Source organism: Aspergillus versicolor, assembly GCF_001890125.1.
Source record: "Aspergillus versicolor CBS 583.65 unplaced genomic scaffold ASPVEscaffold_3, whole genome shotgun sequence".
In the NCBI taxonomy this organism is placed as follows: domain Eukaryota; kingdom Fungi; phylum Ascomycota; class Eurotiomycetes; order Eurotiales; family Aspergillaceae; genus Aspergillus; species Aspergillus versicolor.
In genome coordinates, this window is record NW_024467526.1 from 3,166,118 (window position 1) to 3,194,064 (window position 27,947).

Consider the following 27,947-nt stretch of genomic DNA (forward strand, 5'->3'; position numbering starts at 1 on the left):
CCCTGCCTATGCTAAAGTCTTGGATACGATTTAAGTTCCAAAATGCAATCCTGTCGACATCACTGATCGGTTATATACACCGCAACCCTTTAGCCTTTTAGCAGCAATATATAGAGCAGTCGCAGGTAATAGAGAATAGAGCAAAAAATAAAACAGATAAAAAAATACCCCCTTCCTATTCTTCTGTAGAAAACTATGTATAACCTCAATATTTAGGAATGTTCCGAACGTCAAAACTTGACGGCAATCTTTACTATTCTGCCCGCTAGTTTGTTCAAGCACGGCCCTTCATTCCATTTTATTCGGTGACATTAGGTTATATAAATATCCTCTACACCTGTTCCTCTACATAAGCTAGTTGTCGTCGAGGGCTGGTCATTCCTAAACCCATTATTTAATGCAACCGACGAGAAGCAGGGCTGGACTCCAGCTCCACTAGAGTGTTGGCAATGAACTCCTCCTGTGTCATATTCCCACTGTTTACCAGAAACTTTTTATCCTCCAGCTTCTCCAAGGCTTCACCATACCTATCCAAGTCTCTCACCTTTCGCGCCGCGAATGGCTCAAGCTCTTCTGCGTTGTCGAATTCCTTCTCTCGTCTCGCCCACTCAGAAGCCCCCAAATGTCGACGTAGCTGTGTAAAAGGAAAGCTGCGGTGGTCATTAAAGCCAGATAAGAGGAGCATGTGCAGCCACATGGCCCCGGATGCTTGAGACCGTTTAACAAGATCGAGAGCTCTCTCTCTTCGTGCTCGGGCATCTTTTCCTCTTCCTCCTCCCAGACACGTATAAAGATATCTAGGTATTCGAAATACCGGCAGGCAATTTTGGGCGGCTTGTCATCGTTGCAGTACTAGGACGTCAAGGAAGGAAAGTCGGGGTGATTAACTAAGCCATAGATGCCCAAAGATACCATTTTGTATAGCTAAACAAGAGTAGTCAGGACATCGGTACAACGTTGGAGGCAATCTCGGTGAGCACTTACATCTAGAGCTGCCAACAGATAACTGGGGGTCGAATCACCAGCGGCAGCCAATGAGCCCTGCGCAACTCCTGGACCTTCGCTGACACCAACCCAGAGGGAGGCAGTACCATTTGTAAAGGTGAACATGATCCCTGTCAGCCCTTGTGAGGAGAAAGCCACATGGATATGGTCTATAGCCGCGGAAGTTGGCATGCGAATCCATGTTGCAGCAAAAGGATCATGAAACCCAACTATAACGGCGTCATACTCATCCCTAGAGGATGGGAATATGCCGATCCCTGATACAAAAGTCATTGCTCCAATCTGGCGCGTTGAGATTGCTATCTTCCCGCGATAGTATTGGCTGGGATATGGAAGTCGCTGTGCTCTACAATGAAGAACACGACATCCCTTCCAATGTGGCTTTCCCGTCGTACAATATGAGAGATCACCGGTCAAATTATTAGTAGGTTCCAATAGTAGAGGTGCATTGTTGGCACCCTGGCTGCACGGCAGTTGAACTCGGTCCAGTTCCCTTGGTACTCCGCGGACTGCAGTGCCATATAGGCTAGGTCGTGAAGCAGAATCCTGTTCCGCAATCAGAGCAATGGGTTCGATAAGTTTGCGGACCCTTTTTCGGTTGACCAAGCAGAGGTTTCGTCCATCTTGTAGCATGGCTGTTACGGCGAAAAAAAGCCCACGCCAGTCCCGCCTATCGCTGAGGTTTGCGAATAAGAAGTCCGCTTCGCCGCCTCGCTGGAATCGAGATCGCCAGTATGACTGAGGCAGTCTATTCCAGGCCGCAGTTACAGCAAGGTTCCGATTGACGAGCCTCAATATCGCAACCTCTTTACAAGAGAGGTACCGCAAGATCTCATATATCAGCTCAGGGGACAGGGAATTGAAGCTGTGACGGCTTGTACTCTGAAAATATTGGGAGACGGTGCAGGCAGCAGGTGCTACTATCTCAAAGGCATCCAGTGGTGGAGAGCTGCAGGGATCAGCGTACAGAGGTGAAGTCTCATCCACCGGTAGCGGTCGCGGGCGCTGCTTGTTTAGCCCGCGCAACTTGTGTGTTCGGGCGGCGCCATCATAGTCATGTCCCCAGTCAAAGCTAGATCCTTCGATGCAAGGGACGCAGAATAGCTGGCGATAAACCGCTGGGACAATTTCTCTTAGATCCAAGTGGCTGAGTCGAAGGAGAAGTATCTGCCAGCAGGCCTCATGAACACCAAATGCCCAGGCATTCCCACGATAGTTGGATAGATCCCAACGGCCCCACGACGGAACCTCGATCTCGGCATAAGACAGATTGCTATCAGCTGGGGCGTCAAGAACATCAAAGTTGTAAATCAACCCGACCCCGGTGACAGTAGCGCGATCAGGGTAAAGCAGAGTGGTCAATCCACGGACCTTCCGGTACCATGGGCGGGGGTTGCGCTGGTCCCAAGTATCAGGATTGATTGGATCCCGTTCCAGGATGACTCCACAAAAGGCACAGTAGACGTTGTTGTGCATGGTGGGGGAACTGGAGGTGTGGAAGATGCAAGGAATGGCTGATTTATACGGGAAGTGGTCAGGCAGTGCTGTGCTGTCTCTTGGGCCTTGCTTAGGACATAAGGGAAAAGATTTAGGTATTATATGCCGTTGTCATTTTGACTTCTGAGTCACTAGTTGTCAGCCTCTAGGCCGGCTGCTGGCGCTTATAAAACCGGTCTCCGATCATCGTGACTCATTCCTGGTTGCCCCATCTCGGCAGACAACGAGCAGGAGACCGCATAATGCAACAAAACAGTCGAAAATAAAATAAATAAAATAATCAATGACTGGTAGTGATAACAGCAGCAGACCGATCCCACATATCGCTTTCAACAGCCTGAACCAAGAACTGCGCAACTCCAATTCTGCTCGTCGTTGCCATCAGCGGCACCCCCTTCCCATTCTTTGGCCACACCTTGACATCTTTTTCCGTCGTTTCAACAAGTCGTGATGGCCAGACAAAGACATAGTCAAGTCCACTCTCTCTAACCACCTTCGCCGTGGCATTGTGGTCATCATACTGGTAGCTCATGTTGGTCTTGCCCATGAGCAGCTGCAGCACGCAGCTCATGTTATCCCAGGATTCGCCGACTCCAAATGCTTGGAGAATGACGATCTTGCGGACCCCGTACTCTTTCATTGCGGTTATGACGTTGGTGTTGCAATCTGTCAGTAACCTTGGTGGAGATATGGGGGCTGCGAAGGGACTGTCGCTGGCCCGGGGTGCACTCAGAGTAACAATCACGGCGTCTGGAGGCATAGGTTGGAATGCTGCCCTGACGTCTGACAGTTCTGTCGGTGTTCCTGGTATATGTTAGGTTTGGTATAGGAATGTTGATGAAGGGTTTACCTTTGAGGACCGTTAATCCGGGTCGGGCTTCTCCCAGTGCAGAAGGGTTTCGAGCCAGTGCAACCACTTGATGCCCTTTATTGAGTAGTTCATCTATAGCGATTTTGCCGCATCGTCCGGTGCCGCCGATTACAAGGACCCGCATTGTGGGATGGTGATGTTTGGTTTCTGAAGTTGAGTATGGTGGAATTCGATATGGGGAGTAGAGGATTTGAGTGAAGAATGTTCGTCTGACTGAAATGAAGACTATCGATACTTGCTATACTTATATACTTGCATACTTATACTTGTATACCTGATCAATATCCGGAGAAGAGCTCGGATCCGACCGGACTTGGCCAGCACCTCCGGACTTCGGCTGTATCCAACAGATCTGACTGTGCCTGGATGATCTATGGTCTATTTCTATAAACATTGCACTATTAATTCATCTTTGATTGGTAATGTTAAGATTTGCGATTTTCACAAGGCAGCAAGCTGGTCCAGGTCGAGCTAACGCCTCGCACAATACTATGAGATCTATACCCAGCTGCCAACCTTGACACTATCCATCATCTGAGGAAACATCATCTAAAACAACTCCAATTTCCCTCAGCTTCATGGCTTCGTCGGGATCAATATCGTGCCCTTGAAGAACCTCGCCCATACGAGTGTGCCAATAGCCCTCCAGAAATTTTCTAATGCCGACGCCAAGTTCATCGTATTTTTGGTCAAACTCCACCATCAGCTCATCGAGTTGCACTATCATCGTGGATTCTTCCTCGCGGATCTCGCGACATTCTTCTGGATCTGGATGTCTCACTCCAAATACAGACGCAGAATGACACGTATGGGTGATTTCCAGAGCCTCAAAGGTAAGATAACGAACAATGGCGGAAACTGTGGTATTCCAGGAGTGCGTGTTTGATGTGCTGTATACTATTTCTTGAAGGTGACCAATCACCCATAAGCGATTTGGACGGTAATATGCTTTAAGTAATTGGGTCAATGGTGAGCACCCACGCCCTGAGCATGCGCAGAGACAGTCGTCCCTGGTATCATCTGAGAGCATCGTGGAAAGAAGCCTCGCCCCAGCAACATGTGTTGATAAAATGGTCTCTAGCTCACACGACGACGTCAGATCATGGCGACAGGCTTTACTGTGGCATTTACGGCTGGCCCTATAAAGCTGAGTTCCCAATTCGCTGGCAACGTAAAATATTGCAAGATACCCATGTCGCGAGGGGATGTAAAGGTCTGCACCTCTGCAGATCATCCAGTCGGCCATGGTTATGAATGAGATCAACGACTCACAATACGAGCTCATGTCTGTAATCGCGGTATTTCCGACCTCACCACGTTGGTTCAGATCAGTGAACCCAGCTGTGTACAGGAGCTCGGCTGCAGCCAGGTCTTCTCCGATGGCACTATATACAGAACTCTGACCTGGGCACCCACAGGGTAACATCTTAATTTCATATTGTACAAGGGCGTGATGAACAGCGAAAGCCGTGGTGTCTGGTAGGCCACCTTTTGGTAGTTCCAATGTCCTAATATGTTCAGCTGGCAGCTGGTGGAGTGCCATCTCCTGGAGCTCGAGGCGTTGCGCGGCCAAAATGGAAATTGCGGTCTTCAGAACAGCCGTATCACCGCAGAAAACGGCACACTGTAATGCGCCCAGTGTTATATCCGGGTTATGTCCAAGTAATAACAATGCGCAGTCAACGTCACCACGTACACACGCGATAGCAAAACAATGCGATATTGACTGGGCGTCTGGAGCCAGAGATTCGAAAACAAGTAGCATGCCGGGAATCCATCCTAAGCACAAAGCTAAAAGTGTACCAAACTCTGGAATGTACGGCGTTGAAGTAGAAATCCTAATGTTTGTTCGCGGCAGACACTCTCGAAGACTTGCCTCTGACTTTGTTACAATCGCCATCTCAAGTGGAGAAAGTTCGATATCTAAAGTAGAAATGACATCAGTTTGGCATCAGGTATAATGGCAGTTTTTCACGTACCCCCGAGCATATTCTGGAGACACAGACTTCGTACAATGGTTGCTTTACTGTACCAAAACGCAGTAAGACCACTAACAGGGATATAATGATAATAATGATTAGGTACCTCGGTGAGTGATCTTAGTTCACTCCCAGACATGAACAGCCTCTGTAGCAACTGGCCGGCAGGATTTGGCATCCATCCCTTCGGACGCAGAAGGGATATCTTTGAGAGAATTTCATCAGCTGCTGAGTCGCCGTTGAGTGTTTTTTCTGCCACAGGCACCCCGGCCTCAATTAGTGAATATCCAAAGTCCCGCAGCACATAAAGGTAGTCTGAATCTGGCAGACATGAACCGGAACGTAGCAATACCTGGAGGAAAGGTTAGTCTCGAATCCCATAGGCACGCAGGGTACAAACATGTAGTAGCGTACTGCCGTCAGCGAGGCGATCAGTTGGTGCTGCTTTGCGGTTATGAAACATCTCCAGAATATTCCATTGTATAGACTCTAGTATCCGGAGGGAATCCGGACAACTCTTAGCGCTGTCCAAATTACGCAGCAAGCTGAATGCCGGGGAGTCGTCGGGAACGACAGAATGGAACTGAAGCGCTGGGCTGATTGCTAAAGCTCCTGCGCCCCTAGTCAAAGTCATCATGACATGAACCGACATGCCTATCAGTCGATTGCAAAATGTATATCTTGCTGAAATGCCAATTGTTTGATGGCCATTCACATATAGCGGACAGCTTGCTTTATGTCCGGCGGATACGGAAAAATAAGAGGTTGGGAAATATCTAGGCTTTCTGTTGCAGGTGCAATACTTCTCGGTTAACTTTGAAGAGCTGATTTGTAGGGAGCGCGGTCCCCTCCATGAATTATTTATGAGGGTTTGTTGGTTACAAAGATGACTCAGTGTTCGAGGTTCTACCAGCATTGGGCGTATACCAGATTCCCCTTGAGCAGTCCTCTACATAAGGTCAGAATCAAAAGCCACTGGATTCTAATAGTAGCATACCTGATGCACCATAGCCTGTGACGAGGGAGACATAGTATTGTTCTGCTCAACAACCGTTAATATCCTGGTTGTCTGCACACCAATAGCAGTTGCTGTCGATGCCAGATTTTGAATCTGTTTCTGTTGTTGTGTAATAAGAGCGCTGGTACAAGTCAGCAAGGCCATCTATCAACATAAGATATACGAACCCACTGAGAAGTTGGAGAGAGAAATTCAAATTGTCTTGGAGGCCCGACACGTATTGGGAAATGGTGACGAGGGTTTCTTTCTTGAACGGGTACAACGCTCTCTTCAAGCGCAGCCAGTCATGTTTTCTAACAAATGGCGATGTATCGGTTGATTTGCACTTGTCGAGCATGTCTTCCAGTTTCTGACATGCATCTTCGCATGACTTTAACTGCAAAGAGACAATCTTCTTATACTGGTCGGACGGAAGGTCAAGCTCCTGTTGAGGGGAGATAAACTCGTGAAGCACCTGTAACGAGTGTTGCAGGCCCTCCAGCTTTGTGGTAAAACCTGAAATCTCATCATCGTAGCTTTTCCAGGGTCCATAATAAGCAATGAGTCCCTGGCAGACCGTGAGCCCGAGGGAGACAACTCCGACCATCCCACCACTGATAGAGATGGGGTCCGTCATGGTTAGTATGAATGTTAAAGACTAGATATCAAGATGAAGGGTAATTCAAGGGCGGATCAGGGGTGAAATAGGATCAGTCAATTTACCGGGGCCTGAGCTGCTGAAAGTCAGCCTTGTCGTGGGCGCCTTGCTGCAGGTATTGATTGGACCACGTCGATGAGGCTGTGGCTGAGACGAGGCTACATATATCCTCACTGTCGTCCGAATGACAAGTCTTGTGCAGAGAATGGTTTTGAATTCAAAGCCGTGGGATTTAGCATCAGGGGTTATGCGATCTTTCTCCATGGATCAGTTGATATATTTCGATAGTCTATCTGTTCTAAGTACAGAATAGTTATTTACGCAGTCTATATGATATGCAATGCCCAGCTCCTAACACCAAAACAAAATATGCCCAGCAAAAAAGGCGTCAGCAATGCAAACACAGCGCCGGATCCGTCTATATGCAACCGCCACCCTATATACAAGACAATATCAAATAAAAAGATTGCCTCCCCAACCCAAATAATTGTTATAATTACTCTGCCTTCTTCGATGCCTTGGTTCTCAGCTTCATCAACGCAAACACCAAGGCATACCCACTAATGGCAAAGATGACACTAATTCCTGCATCTCTCCAGCCATGGTAATAGTGTTTGATATTGAGGGTCGTTAAGAAGTCACTGCCATCACTGAACTGACACACTCGGCAATCGGAAGTTGCATCTGGATTCGCAATATTAATCGCCCAGCCAGGACCAGCCACATAATCCTTCAGATACTCGGCGCAAGTCCCATTCAACGGATCAAAGCGTGCGTATTCATCCGGATTACAGATGACGTTGTTGTCCCAGATACCGAATGTCAACATTCCCGAAACCACGTAGTTAAACGGGTTCAGATAGTATAGCCAGTACTTCCAGAAGACATTCATCTGGGTGTATGGGACGAAGACGCCGCAGAAGAGTACAAGAATGGAGATGACCATTGGGTTCACCAGCGCCGCGAATGTTGCATTAGGCGCGATTGCTGCAATCGTCTGGCCAATACCAGTGTATATGAACTCGTAAACCAACATGATGAAGAAGGTCGAGCCAGCCCTGTTAGACTCATATGGAAGCTTGACGCAGTAATACCAGCAGAGGAAGTACAGCACTGCGCAGACACAAAGGTAGGGGAACTCGCTAACAATCAGGCCAATAACGAAACTGATCCAAGAGTACATCTTTGACTTCTTCTCTCGAGTATCGTAGATGTTCCTGCGCTGGATGAAGAGTGGCTGCAGCTGGTTGATCACACCGGGTGCCACGAAGACAAAGTTGAAGATGGAAAACATTTTCAGATTGAGGTCGCTGACTCCTGTCTTCGGACCGGCTCTCCAGAATGAAAAGCCATTTAGCAGGGCAGATATGATGTGCAGACTGAATTTGTTGTTGACGTAGTTGGTGTTCCGGTAGAGGGCCACATTCATTCGTTGGGTGACAATCTTGATCTGATCCCACAGGGGCATGGAGAACTCGTATCCGTCGTCGTGCGTTCCTGGTGGTTTGGACGCAGCGTCGGTGATCATATTCTCGAGGTCTTTAGTGACGCTGGCGTTTTCCGGGGACTCGAGCCAGATATGGTGCCAGTCGTTGTCCTTGACCTCCGGGATTGCGCCGGTAACGACGTCAATCATGAACTCTGCTGGGTTTGCCTCTACGGGACAGTGTGCTCCATACTTTCCAAAGTACTGCTTGATTGTGTTTCCGTTGTCACCGATATCGCCAAAGTAGACAGTCTTACCTCCCCTTGCCAGTAGGAGCAGAGTGTCGAACTCGGCAAAGAGCTGGGCAGAGGGTTGGTGGATAGTGACCAGAACAGCCTGCCCAACATCCGCCAGTTTCCTCAGGAAACGTACTGTGTTGTAGGCAGACTGGCCATCGAGTCCAGAGGTTGGTTCGTCCAAAAAGATCAAGATACTAGGCTTAGCAACAAGCTCAACACCGATAGTGACGCGCTTCCGTTGCTCAATACTGAGTCCACTTCCAACAGCTCCGATCAGAGTATCGGCCAGATCATGGAGTTCAAGAAGGTTGATAATAGTATCTACATACTTCAACTTCTCTTCTCTGGGTGTCGTCCTAGGCTGGCGAAGGAGAGCCGAAAACTCCAATGCCTCTCGCACAGTCGCATACTCCTCGTGTACGTCCAGCTGCTCGCAGTATCCTGCTGACCTCTGGAACGAAACTGGGAGAGGTCGCCCATCTACCATAATAGACCCGTTGATGGTCCCGTCCGTCTTGCGCTGGGCCAGGACATCAAGCAAGGTCGTCTTTCCTGCACCCGACGAGCCCATCAAGGCACCAAGCATACCCGGCTTGACATAACCGTTCACTTTATCAAGAAGAACACGATCTCCCGTCGGAGTGCTCACAGTATATGTCAGATTCTGCCAGGTGAAGATAGACGAGTTACGGGAGATATTCCCTTCATCGAGCGAGTTATCACCGGGAGCGTCGCGAGCGCTGGCTGCCTTTTCCTGCTGTGCTTCCTCGTCTTTATGTCTTGCATGCTGCTTAAGTTTCTCACGGGGAACGAGAAGTGTAGAACCACTACCAGCCCCGGCATTCCAGAAACAAGTAAAAATGATTGTCAGACCAGCGAAGAATGCCCACCAGCCCCAAACAACGCCGTAGTTTCGCCACAGTTGCGTGAACTTGTAATGCAGGGATCCGAGATACTGGTCACCGGTCACGTATGAGGCACCTGGTAGTGCACCACCAACTCCAGCGCAGGCCTGGTGCCCTGCACCTACGTCTTCGTATCCTGCGCCGCTGGGGATGAGGTTCTCGCCGACGCAGGGGATATGCTGGTCATGGAACTCGTTGGAGAGGGCGGCTTGGAAGGCGTAGGCGAAGGGGTTGGTGTAGTATAACTCAACGAACCAGTTTCTGATGTCAGGCTTGGGGATCATGTAGCCGGCGTACATGACGATTCCTTTGACGGCCGTGCCGGAGATCTTGGATGCGGCTTCGAATGTTTTGAAGGCGGCGCCGATGCATCGGAAGAGGGCAGTGAGACACTAAGAAAGTCAGCTGGATCTGTCTATCATGCATTGGATGTTGGTGCTCACCAAGGTCGTCGTAAACAGAATAGCCCAGAAGGTGAAGAAAGCAGCAGCGGTATGCTTCAGCCCAATCATCCAGTAGATAACCACACTAAATATCGTGCATTGGAATAGAAGCACAGGGAAATCAGCAGTGATCTGAGCCAAGCAGAACGCCGCCGGGTGGTACATGGCAAATGATTTGTGCTTCACCAGGACGGGCCGGCCCTTGAACGACTCGGTAACTTCAGACATTGCAACAATGTTGTTGTACAAAATAGCGAAGAACACGCCGCCACCCTTGATGAACAGCCCAGAAGAGTCGTCTGGGGCGTCGTAAAAGCATGAACCTGCAATGAGAGCCATGACTAACGACAGGACTTGTTTGATGAGGAAGGTCGACTTTTCGCCCCAGAGGATCTGATATTGCCGGACAGTGCATGCAACGAGTTGAGACCAGAAACTAGTCGTCATAGAACTCGTCTTGGGAAGGTGTTTTGATTGCTCCCAAGCAACAGATTCCTTGAAGGACTCGGTCCTCTCGCGAGCTAATGGGTCTTGGGGGTAGTCGTACTCTGAGATCATCTGGCTGTAGGTTGGCGATTTTTCATACTGAATTTTGATCTCATCTGCGTTTCTGGGAAATCTGTTCTCGTATCCTGATTTTATTTTCCTTTCAGTAGGGACAGTGACACCAGTTAAAAAGTCACCTGCCTTTTGTTAGACATACTTCAGAACGTGGTATAAGATAACTCACCAATATTCCCGCCCTCGGTATAGACAAACCCTAACTCTTCCATAAAGGGCTTTGCCTCTTGTGCAGGACCATAGTAGATCTGCTTTCCTTCGTCCAGGACAAGAACCTTGTCAAACAGATTGTAGATACCATTTCCTGCTTGGTATAACGTCACAATGGTGGACAGTCCGTTCACATCTGTCATGGCTCGTAATGCTTTGGCCCACTCCAGCGATGTGCTTGCATCGAGACCACGCGTGCTGTTATCCCAACAGAACACGGACCCTCTTGTTGCCAGACATTCAATAATCGAAACACCTGGTCAGGGTTAGTATATGAGAGGAAGAAGTTAGAACGATAACTCACGCTTTCGCTCTCCGCCAGAAACACCACGCACAAACTCATTCCCAACTTTAGTATGTGCCGTATGTGAGATCCCCATGGACTCCAAAAGAAAGTCCTTTTTCTCCTTGACATACCCATTCACGGAGCCACTACCCTCAGGAAGATGCGCTGGAACCTTGAGCTTAGTCGCAAAGTCCATGGTAGCCCCGACCTGGAGGTTTGGATAGAAGAGCTCCTCTTCTGTATTCATCACAATCTGTCCCCTATACTTCTCTGCTTCTGTGTGGTCCATCGTTCCAAATTTCACATCCCCATTTATTGTTCGATATCCCTTCCGTCGATTTGAAAGCAGTTTTAACAGCGTCGTACAACCAGACCCCGGCCGTCCCAGCACAAGCAACATCTCACCAGGCTTCACACAGCCGTGCGAATCTGATAGAATTGACTGCATCGGTGGTTTCCGGAAGTAGTCCTTTGCGACCTGGGGCAGGTTGAACTGGGAGAAAAGGTTTTCATTGACGGAGGCGTCTGCCGTTGGAACCTCCACTGAGAGCCCTTTCCATGTCACGCCTAGTTCGCGGGGTTTGTATCCTGCTGCTCTGTCGCGGTCTCGGTTTTGGATGACTTTGTCTGTTAACCGCCATGCTGTGCTTTTGGGTGGTGGCGGCGCGGCTGTTGGTGTGGGGTGTGGAAGGGCGAGGGTTTCTGTGCTGGTTTCTCCGTGGGCAGTGGTGGTCTGGGGGACAACAAGGGTATCGTGGCTATCGGCTACATGTTTCTCTTGACTGTATACCTGGTGCAGGTTTGTGTTGGAGGGTTCAGACTTTTCAGAGTCATTCTCCATTATTAACGACAGGATGAAGTTGAATAGAACTAGAAAACTAAAGAAAATGAAACTTTTAAAGAGAGGAGAGATCTGTAAAATACAAAAGAAAGATCTTCTGGGAGATACTACTATCAACCCAGGGGGGCTTCTGAATATATACTACATGGACTCTGGATAGTTCGGATGGTTCATCCAGGCACGTATACCGTTCCACAAGGCATATCCAAGGCTCACGGCACGAAGCCGATCTTCCATGGGCGGGTTCCAGGGGAGGCCTGGAACTGTCAAAGCCCCTCACTGTCATCTTACTCCTTTTGGAGCAGAAGGAGCAATCATACATCCGATAAGGGAGCGAAAGTACAGGTGGCCAGGGCACCCGGGCCGATCACCCTAAAACTTCGGCAGCGCCTCGGGTTCGGCAGTTGGCAGCTGGTCTGTGCCAGCGTTCTGAACGACAAACTTCAGTCTTTGCCACGCTCTGGGTTGGCAGTATAGACATTCCATTGGGTACCAAACGGTATTGTGGGTATAGAACCCGATATGGAAGTATGGCGCCGATAGCAGAACGGTTCCTGCCGGTCTATCCGGCAGTGGGATCCAAGACCGTGCTACTTAAAATAGCGGGTAGCGGTATTAATATTAACCTTGTTATGAAGCTCGAACAGGGCATAACAATTTTTCGAACTGCACAGCAATAGGCAGCCTAGGTATGACACGCATTATTAACTATGTACAGTACATAAGGCTTGCCGAGCTGATCCATCATGATTTGCGCCACGTCATTCCAGGACTTCAAGCTATGAAACTACAATATATATTTCTCATGGAGAAGTAATAAGACGCCGGAAGATCTGCCGGGTACCAAACTAGACCAGGCTATCTTCAATCGACAGCCTTGGACGTGGCAATCAATTTAGGCCGAACTAGTCAACTTACTACTTTGATAAGCCTGGTTACTATTCTGCGGATTGAGATTAAAACTTGTCCATGGTATATCTCGATTTATGCATTGTCTTGGATGTGAGCAGACGAACCCACTCAACAGGAGTACAAGCATTCATCATCCCTGTGGACTCCATAATAAAGTCGGGGCTTCGGCACCCTATCATCCAGATTATGCATTGCATATTCTTCTAGAATTTGTGCAAATAACTGCATAATTCAATTTCATAATGAGAGCGATGTGCGGAGAAGTCCCACGCGAGTTCCCTCCGCTGAGAGAATGATGGCACATGAAGCTCATATTGCCAATCGGCTATCCAGTTATGCATCCTAGGATGAATGCGGTGTCGTGGTTGAACGTCTCGCGTGGAATAAGCGGGAACAAGGAAACGTGCTTCTCGATGTATATGAACCCCTCACCACAGCTTGATTGTGAGATGGATCGCGAGCAGAAAATCCTGGTAAGGTTATCGTATACAAATGCCCATCTCCAATATGCCAAGCATCCTTGGAGCATTGTCTCAAGGGAATATATTGTATTAGAAATCCAATGTCAGGATACTTGGAGTGATGTGCATATCCTGGCCTGCTAGAGCAAAGCTCGGGCAAATCGGTGCACATTTGGAGGTCCTCAGGGTCGAGGTAGATCCCATGGCCTATACAGTTGGGTACATTTGGAACAACCAGGTATACGTGGTATGCATCACTCTATCCTTTCCTATACCTCTATAGGTCTGTTAGGGCTGCCCCTTCCCTTGTTGCACTTCTTCAACGCCCTCTAAACCTGTCTTGTCATGTCGTTCCAACTCCGTTAACCTCCTCCCAGCACCAGTCGTCTGAAAGTCCTTAAACTGCCACGCATGCAATCCGGCCTCAAACATCTGATCAACCTCCTCCAACGACCGCCCCTTCAGCTCAGGGGTAAAGAAGAACCCGAAAAATCCAGAAAGGTATCCTGCCGCCGCAAATATCCACCCAATCTTCGGTCCCAGATTTGGACCGGGGTTTGCAAGCAGGTAAGGTGTAACGAAGGTTACAAGAAAAGCAGCGAGAACATCGTTGGCCGTTCCAAAGGCCATGATCTTCTTGCGCATCTTCACACCGCCAATTTCGGCACCGATCAGGAAGGCATTGTTGCTGGCGGATATTTTGGTGAAGATCCCTAGGAGGAGAAATGTAGCTATCACAGTGCGCTTTTCAGCTTGGTTCGGAGGTTCATGCGAGCCCAGAGCTGCTCCTATAGAGAGCAGGACGCCGCACATCAGACCACCCCAGATCATTAACGGTCGTCGACCGGTATAATCCGTGACGAGGATCCCGAAGAGAGAGCCCACAATGGTCATTGCCTGTCCTACCGTGGCATATGTAAACGAGGCGCCCCCGTACCCGCTCTGCTTGTAGAATGTAGGGCCATAGCTATTCACAAACTAATTTCCGTTGGTCTGCTGGAAAATGAAAAGCGATGCAACAATCCACGCTCTACGGCCGTAGTTCGTCGGATCGCTGAAAATCTTCCACCAACTGTTGCTGGTTTGGCCTTGGGAGTAGCCTGCTGCAATAGCTTCACTGATGGCATCAATCTCGGCGGCCACGTAACCATTATCCACCTCGTCCCTGTTTCGCAGTTTCTCGAGGTTCCGCATCGCGAGGTCCTTATTGCCTTTGAGGAGGAGCCACCGCGGAGACTCAGGGGTGAATCCGATGAGACCGAGGATGATTACGGCCGGGATAAGCTGCATGGCGCAAGGAATCAGCCAGCCCCTTGCCGACGTCTCGTCAACGTAGGCCCGAGACATACCGCTGCCCCAGAGGTTTCCAAGGGCGACAACAAAGGTGATGGAGCCAGCGAGGAGGCCTCGGAGTGCGCTTGGGGCGATCTCAGCGCAGTACGCTGGGACCAGGTTTTCCACCTTCACCATATTAATACATAGCCACATTAACCGAGAGTCATAGAGACTTACCAAACCAACAGCCAAATACGCAAAATTCCGTCCAATAGTAAACTGCTGCCAACTTTTCGCTGTCATCTCAATAATGAGTGCAACTATCTGAACGACTGATGTCACAATGATCGATTTGCGATATCCAACACGCTCTATTAGGGGCTCAACGAGGAAGCAGCCAACGAATTTCCCAATCCAGGGGATTGAATTCATCAGCGACTTGCGCTGTGTTGGAAGCTCGTATTCACCCGCTTCATTCTGCGTGCCAAATTGTAGAAGGAATGAGGGAAGCGCTTGGAGGGAGCCGAAGGACCCTGTATCTCTGTATACAGCCTCAGTAATCTGATATCTCAAGTTGTATGGCATTTTGTATCTTACATGCCAAATAGAAGTGCACCGAAGAGATATACCACAATACAGAAGAGGAGATACGGGTTCAGGCCTCTGAAGCTGGACAGATGCGATTTAAGCATCGTTGCATTTGCAGCTGTCTCTGCTGAGCTGTGTAGCTCCGTATACGCCTATTGCGGGCGTGTTTCCGTTTAATCAGGAACAGGTTCTAGGTGATGGTGTTTGCGGGGTGAGGTATGGCGTAATCGGAGCGGCCGAGTGGCCGAAAGATGTTGGAGTTATATGTCCGATTTATTGGGCGAGTGACGATAATGGCTACGCGGGGTCCTAGGATCAATTTACAATCCTGCATGGCGATGAAACCATGGATGGATAAGTTCATTTTAGATGGAAGCGGCAATCTTGCATATTCAGTACAGTGCCGGGTATAACAAGAGGATAACGCTTATATCTCTATCTATTTCATGGCCTCATTATCCCCTATCGTCATCCAAATCTTCGTCTGCGCAATGGGATCCCCCCCTACACTGTCCTTGGGCAGGTCTCCCCATGCAATCTCGCGGACACCGGTTCTCCCCATACCGTCCCAGTCTCGAGGACATACTGGTGCCATGCCTGAAAAAGCTCACGCAGTTTATGGGGGCGAGATCCAGCTAGGTCATTGGTCTCCCCAGGGTCGACAGACAGGTCAAACAACTCCCATTTGTTCTTCCCAAAGGAATCCATCCTCCGGCATGTTGACCATCTTCCACGCCCCTTTACGCAGCGCTGCACGGCCGAACAGCTCCCATCCCATGAACTCCTCGTCGCCGTGGATCCCTTTCCTGCCGTTAGATGCAGGGTGTTACACTCGTCATACACACCACGATATCGCTCGCGATCTTCTTTGCTGCATTGTAAAGGCCAGTGCGGTGCGGAGAAGGGCAGGAAAGCGAAAAACGGCTGCTCCTTTTGCTCCACCGTCCGCTCCTTGAAGTAATTTATCAAATTCGATGCATAGTACTCCGATGAAAAGAAACCGGTATCATACTCATTCCCCTTATTAGCCTCGATAACCTTCCGCTTCCCATCCTCGGCGCAGAGCACCGGAATGCGAACGAAGAAATCCATCGGGTTCTCGAATTGAGGCTCGAACCCGAAGTGATTCGTGCGCCCCGGCAGAAGGGCAAACGAGCGATCGAAACCTCGTTGCGAGGGACCATTCTCAGGCTTTAAACCTAGATGCCATTTTCCAGACATGAGGGTATAGTAGCCGGCGTATCATCCTGCTGTGCGGAAGAATATGGGGAATATTGCGCATGCTTCAGCTGTGATACACGGAGACGAATGCTTTGATACTTCCCAGTGTATGTCGAGGGCAAACGTGAGCGCATCCTCGCTTCACACAATTGGCGCAAGGGACTGCTCTGTCAGCCAGTAACCAGGGAGAACAGCAGTCACCAACACACCTTGACGATCGCACCTTATCTTCAACCTCCGGCATTCTACAATAATTAAACAAGCCGCGATTATAAGGTAGAGGGCGTCAAAACAACCGACGCACCCGCAAAATTCAAGATGGGCCTGGGCCGTTTAATCGGCCTGCTTCTGGTGCCCGCTGCTGCGCGTGTTGGACTCGACGTTGACATACTCAATCCATCCCTTATTTCATCTCCTATCATCTGTTATCTATTAGAAGGCCAATTGAAGATATCCAGGAACTGATTTAACAGCTTTTCCGGTCCAATTGAAGAAGACCACGCGGAGAACGACTGAAAAGAAGGCAGAGGGGACCAGGACTCGGCCACACCCTATTCATGTCGCAATACACCACGAGTTGCCGCAATCAGGCCAGTGGGTTGGGCATCTTGAATAATTCTGAGAGATCTTTTAAGAGAAATGGAAGATAACACATAGTTAAAAAATAGCTAGCCGCGCGTTGGTGGCTGTATGGATGAGATATATATTGGATCTGGATCTCGATCAACCACATGGGTTTCCACGGAACCAAACCCAACACAACCAAATTATTAACCCAAATCTCCCGCCGAAAACGAAATGGTCTGGACTTTAGGTAGACCTAAGTAAGCGTCACGACTTTAGCATGACGGAACCCAAACATATATAGTTCGATCCCGCTCGGGCCTCAGCATATTTCAGCTGAAACGAAGGCTCCGTGCCCAGAATGGCCGAGATGGCATCTTCATATATTCAGGCCCATGTCAGGCTATCTAACTGGAATGATGAATTGGAGTTTTTAGGGTTCATCCTTGCAGAGCTTACTGACCCTCCAGGCCTGGAAGCACACAGGTTTCCATGGCATCAAGCTGCAGATCTTCCTGCCCTCGTCGACATACTCGAGCACCAGTGTACGCAGCCAGATGGAATACTGGAAGGACTGCTGTTGGCGAAACAGCGGAAAAGGCTACGCAACTGGCTTCTAAAGTCGAAGCAAATTCGAAATGCTGTAGCCCACCACCAGAGGCCGAGTAGGGCTGAGATGCGAGCCATGCAGACAGTGAGAGATGAGCTAGGGAAGCTGCTTGAAACTACGATCAGAACTGTAGCTGCATCTCGTGGTGTCCGCGAGGTATGTATAACAAACAAGCGTTATCGAACGGAGGACGCTGAGCAGTCCAGATTCGGTGGTGTCCTTATCCCCCTGCCTCGAGTGTATGGAATGAAAACCTGTCATATACTACAGAGGGCATTATTCTTTCCTGCGGAAGTGCACCGTTACTATCTCAGCGGGAGAGGATATTGGACTCTCTTTACCATCCTTCGTCGCAGGCTCACTCTAAGCACAAGCACAAGCACAAGCACAAGCACAAGCACAAGCACAGGGCAACGGCCAAAGACCGCGAAGAGCACTCCGTAATATTTATTGGGGCTGTGAATCGCAAGGTCGAGAGAAGACGGCAGATCAAAGAGAAGGAAAAAGAGGCCAGGCTTCGACAGCTACATAGGCTGGACCAGAACTATCGCCAAATGCGGCAGCTCAGACTGAGGCAGCTTAATCGGCTCTACAGTCTCATGAAGTATGAAGAGAGGGAGTGGAGAGTGCAGCGAGCAGCTCTACTAGAAGATGCCTCTATTCCATTTCCAGCAGTGGATAATGCAGTATTCGTGATTATTGTCCTCAGCTCCCCCTTGTGGTTGTTATATTCGATGGTTCGCACGGTTTATAACAGATGGAGAATGCGTAGCTCGTGAGAATCCAGAATTTTGGTATGTCTGATCTTTCACTTACATATTTTGGAGATAGCCAAAGCCAGGGGGTAAAGTATTGTGGAGTGGTAGGTAGTAATGTCTTGAATGAGCAGGCTAGTATAGTCAAAATATGTTCCTACGATTCTCCAGTCCGGGAAATGCTGAAACCACAGAATCCCTTATTGTACATTCTGCCCGTCGACGCTCCTGCAAAACAACTACAAGATCATAAAAACACATGACAATCGCATTTTAATGGCCCATCAAACCCAAATCTCCTGACACGGCAAGTTCATGGCAGCCACAGACTGGGAAATAATATACCCAAGCTGCATTGGAATCTCCCCATCCTCCGTAATATCGGTCTTGGGCTGCATCTCGGCCGGCGAGTTTACAGCACCAGGTTGCGCAACAGCATCGCATAATCGTTGGTATAACGGAGTAATAACGTCTACAAGACGCATTGCCGCAATATCATAGTCTTCACAGAACTGTAGTGCGTCAAGACACCCCTTTACGTGGGATAAATCCTCCAAAACCAGGTCTTGGTAATGACCTGCTCCGAGGACGAGATGCTGCGCGGCGCTTAGAAGCAGTGTTATGCTGGAGTGATAGCACGCGCTACTATGGGACTTGTCAGCATTTTATAGCTTTCGATGATGAATCTGGCAGTGCTTACATTGTCATCCAGCATCGCGCCAGGACACAGTGATCTTCGTATAAGAGTCGCACGATGCGAGCTAGCTGCTGGGCAAAAGACTCGTATACCTGCTTCGTCGCCGGTGGTATCTGGAGCACTTCACGTACAAGCACGTCGTCTGGTAGGTTCGTTGATCGTTTCAGAACGACCCGCATGACGCGCTCATATATGATGATTTGTAAGTTGATATGGAGCATGTGTAGAAAGAGAAGCGGTCTCCATGCCGAGTCAGGGGCGGGTGAGATTCCAAGTGTGAGTGATGCTAAACTCATGCACGGAGGGAGCTCCCAGAGCCAGGTGGATAGACTATCCGATAGCTGTTGCAGGTCTGTTATGGAAATATTAGAGGTGGATCGAATGTATTCAAATGTTTGGGCAGAGAGCAGCGACAACTTGAAGCTTTCTGCCTGGATGAAACTAGTATTCAGTTCTTTTTCAGGGTTTTTCGCCAACTCGGAAGCAGCAAGATCATGGACCTGCCAATTAGTATGTTATGGGTATTGGATCAGACTGGAATGTTTACTTACAACATCCACTTCCTGTTTCCCCAGGTCGGAATTGTAGTCGAGTGTTGAGGATAGCCAGCTATAATACCTTAGCATCACCCTTTACACATCCAGAGATTGGCTTACCACTCGGTAAAGGCCAGTGTTCGCAGCACCTTCGCCCACTCCACCCAGACTGCAAGGTTAGCCTTTGGGGTATACTTTTTCAAATTGTGCCGTGCTATATTTATACCAGAGCCTGATCTTATTAGCGGCAGATGGAAAAAGCCGATCGCTCGAATCGCTTACTTGTCATAGCTCTCGCACTCGTACCCTTCAGTAAAATCAAGTACACTGAAAGACAAGCAAAAGCACGCATGATTCCCAGATCATCCTCTACCGCAACAGTTTGCAACAAAGACGAGGCCTGTTGATAATACCGTTCCATGGCAGCAGCTGGGATCTCATCAGTACAGTAATAGCTCCCAACCGCTGCTAGCGCGCAGAGTTGACAGACCATGCTCTTCGTGACATCTGGTCTTCTCTCATAGACGGCTTTCAATAGACCAGTAGAATCCGCCTGTGGCATGATATAAAACAATGTTGAGCCACAGGTGAAGAATGCCGCCACCGCATGGCGAGTAATGTCTTCCGGCGGCAGATCCAAATCGTCTACACTAAACAGTGCCGCACTGCCATCAGTGCGTGGAGTCAGATCGGATCTTTCTCCAGTAGGAGCTCTGACTGCAGAAGAGCCCGTAGACGACTGCACGGAGCTCGGGGTACAGCCCGCGGTGTGGCTACTGGTTTCGTCGACACCAGAAAAGCCAGTGTGCGGATGCTGATTATCACGCAGATTCCGAAGCTGGTCAATAGCATCATCCAGGGACTCGCATTTTAATGACTCGACGATGGCTTCGAGCCGTTTGTTCTTCACCTCGAGATCATTGATGGCTGATTTCCAGGTCTCTTTCTTCCGCTTATCGGAGTCTTGGTATATGCATCGCCTGCGAAACCTGATGCATTCCGAGCAGAAAGGCTTTTGCCCATCGCACTGTGTGCATATTAACTTACCTGCGAGAAAGCTGCGCTGGGAGGTTGGCATGCCATACCCTGGACTTCTTAGCGCGGCAACTATTGCATGCGGCGCTGGCTTTCCTTCTTGGGGGCACTGCGGCGCCGCCTTGAGTCGGACTGGGCTCGTCAAGGTGCCTTGGCCGAATAAAGGGCAGCGGATCCATGATGCGGAGAGGTGGGGGAGTTGGAATGTGACAGCTGGTGGCAGGTGGCGATCTGCCAGTAAAGCAGAGATGGGCTGTGACGTCATCCACGTTAAACATGTGACTGTCTATTTTTGGTGTACTGCATACTTCGCATGATTTACTACTGGTGCGAGTTACACTTATCCTGGGCTGGCCGAGTTGTGATAATTTGATGTTGGTAGATGCTCTCTCGTGGTGGAGTGCAGCAATTCTTGTCGCCGGGACAGTGTTCTGTGAAAATATATATATCTAGCGCACCCTGAATGCCATAGATAGGCGATGATTGTTGAAAGGTGTTTACAGAGAGAAGATCCGATCTTTTGCTCGAAACTATAGGGCCTATGGAAAATTAAATGTCTCCTTTTAGCGTCGAGGCAGTTTACGCAGTTGAGCTGCTATGCCCGGGATTCCCCACAATGCTCACCATGCAAACAGAGCCGGTATAATGTATATTTTGGGCCAGGTACGTACTGCTCAGTATAATGTAAATCTACTGACGGCCTGAGCCGACGATGTAGGATTAGGAATGCGTATATTCGCAACACCGAATGGTGTTTTAGAAAGGGATATAACTCGCTTTGCTGGGAGGATGGCAGTATTTGACCAAAAATCAGGATCTGACCACCACTTCAACCCCTGCGGTCAAGAACAGCAAGACAACAGAGAGCTGTCACTCCCTCGGCTTCTATATATGCCGTCGGCTGCAGATTCTGCCGAACTGGGGCTGGTGGAATGCTGCAATCCGGTTTCCGGGGCCGAAAAGCCTTCGAGAAAACAAGGGTGGGCTCCATGCTCCGTAACTGATTGGTGGATTGTGTCCGATAGTCGGTCCGATTGGTCCATTTTTAAGGTTGTCTTGGCTTTCCTTGGCACTATGATCAAAATGTTTTATGCAACACAAACCAACATACCCTATACATATTCTGCTTTTATCACCGCTACGGAAATAAATCGGGTGGTCTGAATCACCAATTCTCCACCTTGAAAATTCATCACGAGTCATGGCGCTTACAGCGTCCTCCTGAGCCTCACGTCAAATTTCAACCCGGGAGGCTCTTCCTCATTTCCTTCACCACCAAATATCCTCACCATGGACAAACACCCACACCATGATGTCGACGCGATGCGATCAGACATTGAGGCCGCTAGACTACGCCCCGTCGCAGCGGATAGTCGGCTCGCCAATCCGGTAGGGAGTGATCTTGACGTGAACACCTCAACGCAAAGACTTGAGCTAATGCAGCAATGATGCTGGCAGAATCCATTGGGCTTCGGGGCATTTGCGACGACTTTGATGACACTCTCGCTCTCAAATATGGGATTTCGGGGTGTTGATAACCAGACGGTGTTCATCGCCGATCTCTGTCTTTTGGCGGGTTTTGGCTTGTTGATTTCGGCTCAGTGGGAGATGGTGAGGGGGAGTACGTTTGGGTATACAGTGCTTGCTGCTTTTGGTGGGCTTTCCTTACTATATGGACAGGAGTTCCTGGAGATCAAAGTCTGACTAGCCTTGTCATAGGATTATATTACGCTGGATATGGTGTGCTGCTAATGCCATCAATGGGCATCGTGGGCGCTTACGGTGGAAAGTCGCCTGAGTTTTATAATGCTTTTGGGTTCTATCTTCTCGGTATGCTTATGTCCCCTGGAATATATTGAGATGATGTCTAACATGTACCAAGTCTGGTCCATCTTGAACTTCTTTTTCTTTCTAGCCTCCCTAGCAACGTGAGTACCACCCCGATATCAACAAGTACAAAGCTCACCAAGAATCAATATGCAGAAACATCCCAAACATAATAATCTACGGCGCTCTCGAACTCTCATATATATTCAACTGCGCCTCGCATTTTGCACTCGCCGACGGGAACGCGAGTATGGGGACAAATTTGACCAAAGCATCCGGTGCCTTTGGCTTCGTCTCGGCGCTGGCTGGGTATTACATGCTGTGTCATGGCCTTTGTCAAGGGGCGCTACCATTCAAAATGCCATTATGTGAGACAGAAAGGTTTTTCCGCGGGCGGAGACCTGTTGGGAAGGAGATGTAGATATCCTAATAGTGGATGGGCTTTGTATTATATATAATAGTATGCCGAGAAACCCAGCCCTTCTCAGATGTCGCCCGAGACATCGGGGTTAGGTACATTGTCTGAAGAACAGATCCAATAAGCAGCTGCCTCTAAAGCAAGAAGAGCACTCACCAAGGTCCCTCATCTCAGCGTCGCCGCGGTCGTACGGCAAGTCCGGAATCCGCTCGTATGCTTCTTGTGCATACCACCCTGCACCAGCGACATCCTTTTCCAGGTCCACTCGACCAAACGGCATAACGCAGCAGGGGTAATCGAGCACATTATAGCTAGCCACGCGGGCTGAGGTGATGTACTGAATGTACTGCCATGCAGTGGTGCAAAGTGAGGCAAGGGCGCGCTAATTATCGCGTCCAGGCTCATTTTGCGCATCGCTGCACGATATCTCAATCCTACCGCTCTGAATTAGCCGAGTGGTCAAAGAAGCATATATTCACTCCGGGCAGACCAGAAAGCCAGGACCCAAACTGTGAGCCAACGCAACGGGGAAGTTACGTGCGATTAATCTAACCTGTATTTCAGCGTATGCTGTTATATTTGCATTCTACGCAGCACAAGTTTCCATTCAGCGGGGCCTGTCGGCTCGACAGACAGACTTGAGGTCCACTAGTGCTCTGGCGGATAAGATACATCTGGAGACACTGGTTGAAGTCCTCGTGGATGGATGGACGTGTGTGCAATAGACTTTGGCTGAGTTGTGAGTTGTTCCCCCAATCCACCTTGCACCCACCGGGTGATTACGATTCTCACCGTCTATAGACTACAAGGGAAACATTGCCATTATTGGCACCTTTATAATCCCTGCTTCTGGCCAGTATCGACGACGGAACGCTTCACTTCCGCCGCAATTAGAACCACCAGTTTTCGTCAGTCAAAAATTAGGAAACAAAAACATACAACAGCTGGGATTCGCATGTGGTCACCCACCATACTACTAACCAGCCGGCGTGTGGCTTAAGTACGGCTGAGCGGACGGGAAGCCCTGTTTTCCACACCCTGTGGTCGTATGTACTGACTGTAAATAAAGAATGAAGTATGTAGGGGCCATATAGTGTGTTCCCGCGCCTTCTGAATGATTTAAGCGGCAAGTTTGAATTTGCTGCCTTGCCGGGTCTACAACTGAATCTAATACTGCAGAATCTATTCGAGCCGCCAGATCAGGCCGGAGATACAGATGCCAGAAAATAAAAATAACTGAGACGTAGACAGTAGCGTAAATGGAGTGAAGATACATTCCAGTCTTGGAGTGGTTTATGATGGACGAGATAGTAGGACTCATAAATCGATCTTTTCTCAAGTTCCTGCTGTGCACGTCCGGATAGTGATTCTCGTACACGTTAAAGTACGCCAGGCATAAGGCTGCCCAATAGCTGACCCGCCTTGAATCCTTCGGCCGGCTCCGAAGGTGGCGATCAGGCGCCAGCAAAGCCTTTAAAACGAGCTGACCCCCCGTTCCAAGCTGAGAAAATACTCTTTGCCAGTATTTCCGATATTATGGCCTTTGAAGAAACCGACCCCGAGCTCATCCAGGCCCTGGAGAAAGCGTGGCATGTGGAAACACTCGCCCAGGTGCGAACCGGCAAAGTCAAGACAACGTTTTCCACTCGAGAGCCATCGGCTATCTACAAACAGATCCGAGCAGGCCCTGTAGCCGTGACGAATCTGGGGTGCGAGGGCGACGAACACGCCTTTGAGCTGCACGGCGGGCCTGAAAAGGCCTTGCTGCAGTACAGTGCACTCCACTACAAGCGATGGAAGCTGGAGCTGCCCCAAAGCGACGCATTGTTTGCCCCGGGGGCCTTTGGCGAGAACCTGGTGGCAAGCTCTGCAAACGAACGCAACGTGTGTATCGGCGACGTGGTGCGCATTGGACAAGTTATCGCTCAAGTCTGTGGCCCGCGGCAGCCGTGCTACAAACTGAACCATCGCTTTCAAATTAAGGACATGTCGAAGCGGTCGCAGGATCTGTGTCGCACGGGCTGGTTCTATCGCGTGCTAAAAGAAGGGACGATTCATGCTGGCGACGAGATTGCTCTGCTGGAGCGGCCGAATCCGCAGTGGACAGTCGCTAGACTTCAATTCTACCTCTATCATGACATGCGTAACGAGGAGCTGATGAGAGAGATCTTGGATCTAAAGGAACTCAGTTCCGAGATGCGCGGCATCTTCACCAACAGGCTCAGGAAGCAGTTCGAAAATCAAGCTGGCCGATTGCTAGGCACACCCGAGAAGGCCTTGACCATCTGGAACGAATACAAGGTTGTCAACAAGGCCAGAGAAACGCCACGAATCTGTTCGCTCGTTCTTGAAGCATTGGCTCCCTCGGAAGTGTCTACTGCGGTGGCACCAGGATGCCATGTCCGAGTGCGTCTTGGTGGAAAGCTCGTGCGCACGTACTCTGTTGTCACAGGAGACTCGAACCGCTTCCAACTTGCGATTGCATCCAGTGAAACCAGCAGAGGAGGGTCGAAATACGTTCATGACGAGCTCCAGCCTGGCGATGTTCTTCAAATGGGCCCGATCACTCCCAGCTTTCCGCTGGCAGTGACCGCGGACCATCACGTCTTCATTGCTGGGGGCATTGGAATTACGGCATTTATTGCGTCAGCCCAGCACTGCCAGCGCCTAGGGACTTCATACCACCTGCATTACCTAGTGAGAAGCTCAGACGATATTGCTCTAGGCCTGCTCTTGGCCGAGTTCGGCTCAAATGTAACCATCTACGACAAGTCCAGCGGTAACATCTTCGACACAAGAAGCGTCCTAAGCAAGATCAACCACCAGACCCATGTCTACTGCTGTGGGCCCCAGCGACTACAGAATGCCGTCTCAACAGAAGCAAGCGATCTCGGAATCAACCCGGGAACTCTCCATTTCGAAGCGTTCGAGGCTGCCACATCGGGAGACCCGTTCACGGTGCGTCTAGCCGAGTCCAATATATCGTTAGACGTAGAGGAGAACCAGACTTTACTTGACGTCCTGCGCGAGGCCGGTCTGGACATCCCATCTTCGTGCGAGGCAGGCAATTGTGGGACCTGTCGAGTAGGAGTCAAACAGGGGCGAATCGACCATCGAGGGACGGGGCTGCCGGAGGCTGAGAAGTGCTCTGCGATGTTGAGTTGTGTCTCGCGCGGTGTTGGGGACATTGAATTGCAGATGTAGCAAGTAGCAGCACGGATCAAGATCTGTCCCAGTTCAGTCCATGGCGTCGTTGTCTTGCCTTCCGTATACTTGCACCTCTTACCAGTGCAGCTTCAGAAGACCAAAGTAGTACTGGGTGAAACAGGACGAAACAGTGTACCAAGAGGGTGTAGGATTCGTTCTCGGGTTCGGCTCGTGAGCCAGATTAGTTCTCACCACATATTGAGGAAGATGAAGATATTTCCAACGTTTGGACATGCCCCTGCGTCTAGGATATAATTTATTAATACTATATTGATCGTACTATTATATAAGATAGAGTGGCTTTTCAGAAGATAGACCTGTTAGGAAGGGTATAGACGAGGGGGTAGAGATTAGCTTCCCCATTATATTTTACACTATTCTTACACGGACTCTAAGCATATACCTGGTTAATGAATGGCATAACATTGGAATTAACAACTAACTAGCTGAAACATCGTCACGGCCGCAATGCCCGCCCATTCCCGTAGCCCTCTAAACCAGGGACTGGCGCACCACCCAGCCAGTCCCAAGCAGAAACCCTCCCCGGACCAAGACCTGCCTTGCACCCCCCATGTAGCAAGGTCCTCACAGTCATTTCCTGTCTCAGCCGTACCCCAAGCATAACAGGCGTGTCCCCTTTGCCCGTCCTGCTCTCCCCATCGGCTCCACCTGCCAGCAATACAGCCAAAGCGTCAACATATCCACACTGCACCGCAACATGCAGCGGCGTCCAATCCTCATCTTCCGTTATATTTGGATCTGCCCCAAACTCCAACAACACTGAAACAGATTCAACATCACTATTCCACACCGCAAGGTGTAACGCAGACCAATACGTCTCCGATTCGAAACAATTCGGACTGACCCCAGCACGGAGAAGAACTCTGATTACCTCCGCAGTAGTCCCATTCACACCAGCAGCCGCTAGAAGTGGGTGTGCATGTGCATACTCATCCTGAAAACGACTATGTCTACCAGAGGGCACGCCCAGCGCAACCAAAATAATACTCTGCGCCTTGATATCCGTCGACTTCCACGCCAACGGGTCCGCCCCGGCGCGCTGGATGAGGTGTTCGAGGATATCTGCCCGAAGTGTACATACAGCCGTGTATAGCGCGCTATCTAGTACGGCTGGTGGAATGTCAATACCGCTGCTAATCCACGACTCCACTAATCGCGGGGATCCGTGGTGCACGGCGTGCAGGAAGCCGCGCGAGATGGGATCGTGGGCGGGGTCTGCAGCGCCGGACCAGAAACGTTTGGGGAATGGATAGCACAGTTCGCAGGCGGATTTATGATGCGTGTTATCCTGGGATCTGGAGCAAGGCATCGAGGCGGTTTTCTGTTGGATGTACGTGCGAAAAGCTGATTCGGTTTCGGTGGGCGATCGTCCCATGCCGGTGAGGTAAGCCGTATTTTCAAGGTTTTCCTTGCATGTTATTGTGCGCCAGAAAGTGCCTTTTCCGATGATTGTGTTTGACTCGTGGGCGTGGACGAGAACATCGAATTCGAGGGTGTTGCTGTCGGTGCTGTCAGTGCCTTTGAACTGAGCTGTTGCCCGCAGCGTTGTTCCTGATCCCACAGGACGCAGGTGGTTAATTGACATGCGCGCTGGCACTGAGATTAAGCAATTGGTGTCTTTGAGCGTGTCCGTCAGCGCCTCCGCGCTGGCGGTTTCCATTAGTGAGACGAGTCCCGTTGTTGAGAGGACGGCTGGGTTGGCAGGGGTTTCATTGCTGGAAAGGTGCTGGGGGAGCACGGATTCGATAATACTAGTGTGGGGCTTAATGTGATTCCAGGACTTCCTTTCGTTTGAAGGCATTTTCAGCTTTGTGATGAGGATATGGGGGATTGTTCGTATTT

The 27,947-nt window shown here is 49.7% G+C and overlaps 12 protein-coding genes across 12 annotated transcripts; 3 read left to right on the forward strand and 9 right to left on the reverse strand.

The window, feature by feature from the left end:
* Positions 1 to 782: 782 nt before the first annotated feature.
* ASPVEDRAFT_590388 (uncharacterized protein) lies at positions 783 to 2,631 on the reverse strand. The gene is made up of 2 exons (XM_040815446.1): positions 985 to 2,631; positions 783 to 924 (listed from the first exon to the last, which is right to left on the reverse strand). Exons 1-2 carry the CDS (start codon positions 2,479 to 2,481, stop codon positions 853 to 855), a joined length of 1,569 nt encoding a protein of 522 aa, XP_040666551.1. The 5' UTR covers positions 2,482 to 2,631; the 3' UTR covers positions 783 to 852.
* A 151-nt stretch (positions 2,632 to 2,782) lies between these two features.
* Positions 2,783 to 3,497, reverse strand: ASPVEDRAFT_82346 (uncharacterized protein; the record flags this gene model as incomplete). The annotated part of the gene is made up of 2 exons (XM_040817189.1): positions 2,783 to 3,306; positions 3,353 to 3,497. 2 exons carry the CDS (start codon positions 3,495 to 3,497, stop codon positions 2,783 to 2,785), a joined length of 669 nt encoding a protein of 222 aa, XP_040666552.1.
* Positions 3,498 to 3,579: 82 nt separating this feature from the next.
* ASPVEDRAFT_590403 (uncharacterized protein) lies at positions 3,580 to 6,587 on the reverse strand. The gene is made up of 5 exons (XM_040815447.1): positions 6,542 to 6,587; positions 6,350 to 6,491; positions 5,753 to 6,301; positions 5,353 to 5,704; positions 3,580 to 5,296 (listed from the first exon to the last, which is right to left on the reverse strand). Exons 2-5 carry the CDS (start codon positions 6,380 to 6,382, stop codon positions 3,897 to 3,899), a joined length of 2,334 nt encoding a protein of 777 aa, XP_040666553.1. The 5' UTR covers positions 6,383 to 6,491; positions 6,542 to 6,587; the 3' UTR covers positions 3,580 to 3,896.
* Positions 6,588 to 7,503: 916 nt separating this feature from the next.
* On the reverse strand, positions 7,504 to 11,978 carry ASPVEDRAFT_126999 (uncharacterized protein; the record flags this gene model as incomplete). The annotated part of the gene is made up of 4 exons (XM_040806413.1): positions 7,504 to 10,029; positions 10,081 to 10,763; positions 10,811 to 11,107; positions 11,156 to 11,978. 4 exons carry the CDS (start codon positions 11,976 to 11,978, stop codon positions 7,504 to 7,506), a joined length of 4,329 nt encoding a protein of 1,442 aa, XP_040666554.1.
* Positions 11,979 to 13,615: 1,637 nt separating this feature from the next.
* ASPVEDRAFT_149709 (uncharacterized protein) lies at positions 13,616 to 15,318 on the reverse strand (the record flags this gene model as incomplete). The annotated part of the gene is made up of 4 exons (XM_040808210.1): positions 13,616 to 14,318; positions 14,379 to 14,812; positions 14,864 to 15,167; positions 15,224 to 15,318. The coding sequence occupies 4 exons, from the start codon at positions 15,316 to 15,318 to the stop codon at positions 13,640 to 13,642; spliced, it is 1,512 nt and encodes a 503-aa protein (XP_040666555.1). The 3' UTR covers positions 13,616 to 13,639.
* A 400-nt stretch (positions 15,319 to 15,718) lies between these two features.
* Positions 15,719 to 16,435, reverse strand: ASPVEDRAFT_27508 (uncharacterized protein; the record flags this gene model as incomplete). The annotated part of the gene is made up of 1 exon (XM_040810020.1): positions 15,719 to 16,435. The coding sequence occupies one exon, from the start codon at positions 16,433 to 16,435 to the stop codon at positions 15,719 to 15,721; it is 717 nt and encodes a 238-aa protein (XP_040666556.1).
* Positions 16,436 to 17,349: 914 nt separating this feature from the next.
* On the forward strand, positions 17,350 to 18,587 carry ASPVEDRAFT_40316 (uncharacterized protein). The gene is made up of 2 exons (XM_040812130.1): positions 17,350 to 17,765; positions 17,816 to 18,587. The coding sequence occupies exons 1-2, from the start codon at positions 17,361 to 17,363 to the stop codon at positions 18,386 to 18,388; spliced, it is 978 nt and encodes a 325-aa protein (XP_040666557.1). The 5' UTR covers positions 17,350 to 17,360; the 3' UTR covers positions 18,389 to 18,587.
* A 61-nt stretch (positions 18,588 to 18,648) lies between these two features.
* Positions 18,649 to 20,811, reverse strand: ASPVEDRAFT_82352 (fungal specific transcription factor domain-containing protein; the record flags this gene model as incomplete). Its single annotated transcript, XM_040817190.1, has 7 exons — positions 18,649 to 19,009; positions 19,065 to 19,561; positions 19,613 to 19,670; positions 19,718 to 19,766; positions 19,824 to 19,829; positions 19,880 to 20,586; positions 20,645 to 20,811. 7 exons carry the CDS (start codon positions 20,809 to 20,811, stop codon positions 18,649 to 18,651), a joined length of 1,845 nt encoding a protein of 614 aa, XP_040666558.1.
* Positions 20,812 to 21,922: 1,111 nt separating this feature from the next.
* On the forward strand, positions 21,923 to 22,880 carry ASPVEDRAFT_82353 (acetate uptake transporter family protein; the record flags this gene model as incomplete). The annotated part of the gene is made up of 5 exons (XM_040817191.1): positions 21,923 to 22,021; positions 22,091 to 22,286; positions 22,352 to 22,462; positions 22,515 to 22,560; positions 22,616 to 22,880. The coding sequence occupies 5 exons, from the start codon at positions 21,923 to 21,925 to the stop codon at positions 22,878 to 22,880; spliced, it is 717 nt and encodes a 238-aa protein (XP_040666559.1).
* A 63-nt stretch (positions 22,881 to 22,943) lies between these two features.
* Positions 22,944 to 23,157, reverse strand: ASPVEDRAFT_82354 (uncharacterized protein; the record flags this gene model as incomplete). Its single annotated transcript, XM_040817192.1, has 2 exons — positions 22,944 to 22,981; positions 23,034 to 23,157. 2 exons carry the CDS (start codon positions 23,155 to 23,157, stop codon positions 22,944 to 22,946), a joined length of 162 nt encoding a protein of 53 aa, XP_040666560.1.
* Positions 23,158 to 24,399: 1,242 nt separating this feature from the next.
* Positions 24,400 to 26,503, forward strand: ASPVEDRAFT_40317 (uncharacterized protein). Its single transcript, XM_040812131.1, has one exon. The coding sequence runs from the start codon at positions 24,414 to 24,416 to the stop codon at positions 26,079 to 26,081; it is 1,668 nt and encodes a 555-aa protein (XP_040666561.1). The 5' UTR covers positions 24,400 to 24,413; the 3' UTR covers positions 26,082 to 26,503.
* Positions 26,501 to 27,906, reverse strand: ASPVEDRAFT_149714 (uncharacterized protein; the record flags this gene model as incomplete). Its single annotated transcript, XM_040808211.1, has 1 exon — positions 26,501 to 27,906. One exon carries the CDS (start codon positions 27,904 to 27,906, stop codon positions 26,542 to 26,544), a length of 1,365 nt encoding a protein of 454 aa, XP_040666562.1. The 3' UTR covers positions 26,501 to 26,541.
* Positions 27,907 to 27,947: the final 41 nt, after the last annotated feature.

Coding starts and splice junctions, on each gene's coding strand:
- ASPVEDRAFT_590403 (XM_040815447.1), bottom strand. CDS start 6,382: ATGTCTCCCTCGTCACAGGCTATGGTGCATCAG. Junction 6,302..6,349: donor CACAGGCTATGGTGCATCAG/GTATGCTACTAT, acceptor GACCTTATGTAG/AGGACTGCTCAAGGGGAATC. Junction 5,297..5,352: donor TCTCCAGAATATGCTCGGGG/GTACGTGAAAAA, acceptor TTTCTACTTTAG/ATATCGAACTTTCTCCACTT.
- ASPVEDRAFT_40316 (XM_040812130.1), top strand. CDS start 17,361: ATGGCCGAGATGGCATCTTCATATATTCAGGCCCATGTCAGGCTATCT. Junction 17,766..17,815: donor CATCTCGTGGTGTCCGCGAG/GTATGTATAACA, acceptor TGAGCAGTCCAG/ATTCGGTGGTGTCCTTATCC.
- ASPVEDRAFT_590388 (XM_040815446.1), bottom strand. CDS start 2,481: ATGCACAACAACGTCTACTGTGCCTTTTGTGGAGTCATCCTGGAACGG. Junction 925..984: donor ATCTGTTGGCAGCTCTAGAT/GTAAGTGCTCAC, acceptor ACTCTTGTTTAG/CTATACAAAATGGTATCTTT.
- ASPVEDRAFT_40317 (XM_040812131.1), top strand. CDS start 24,414: ATGGCCTTTGAAGAAACCGACCCCGAGCTCATCCAGGCCCTGGAGAAA.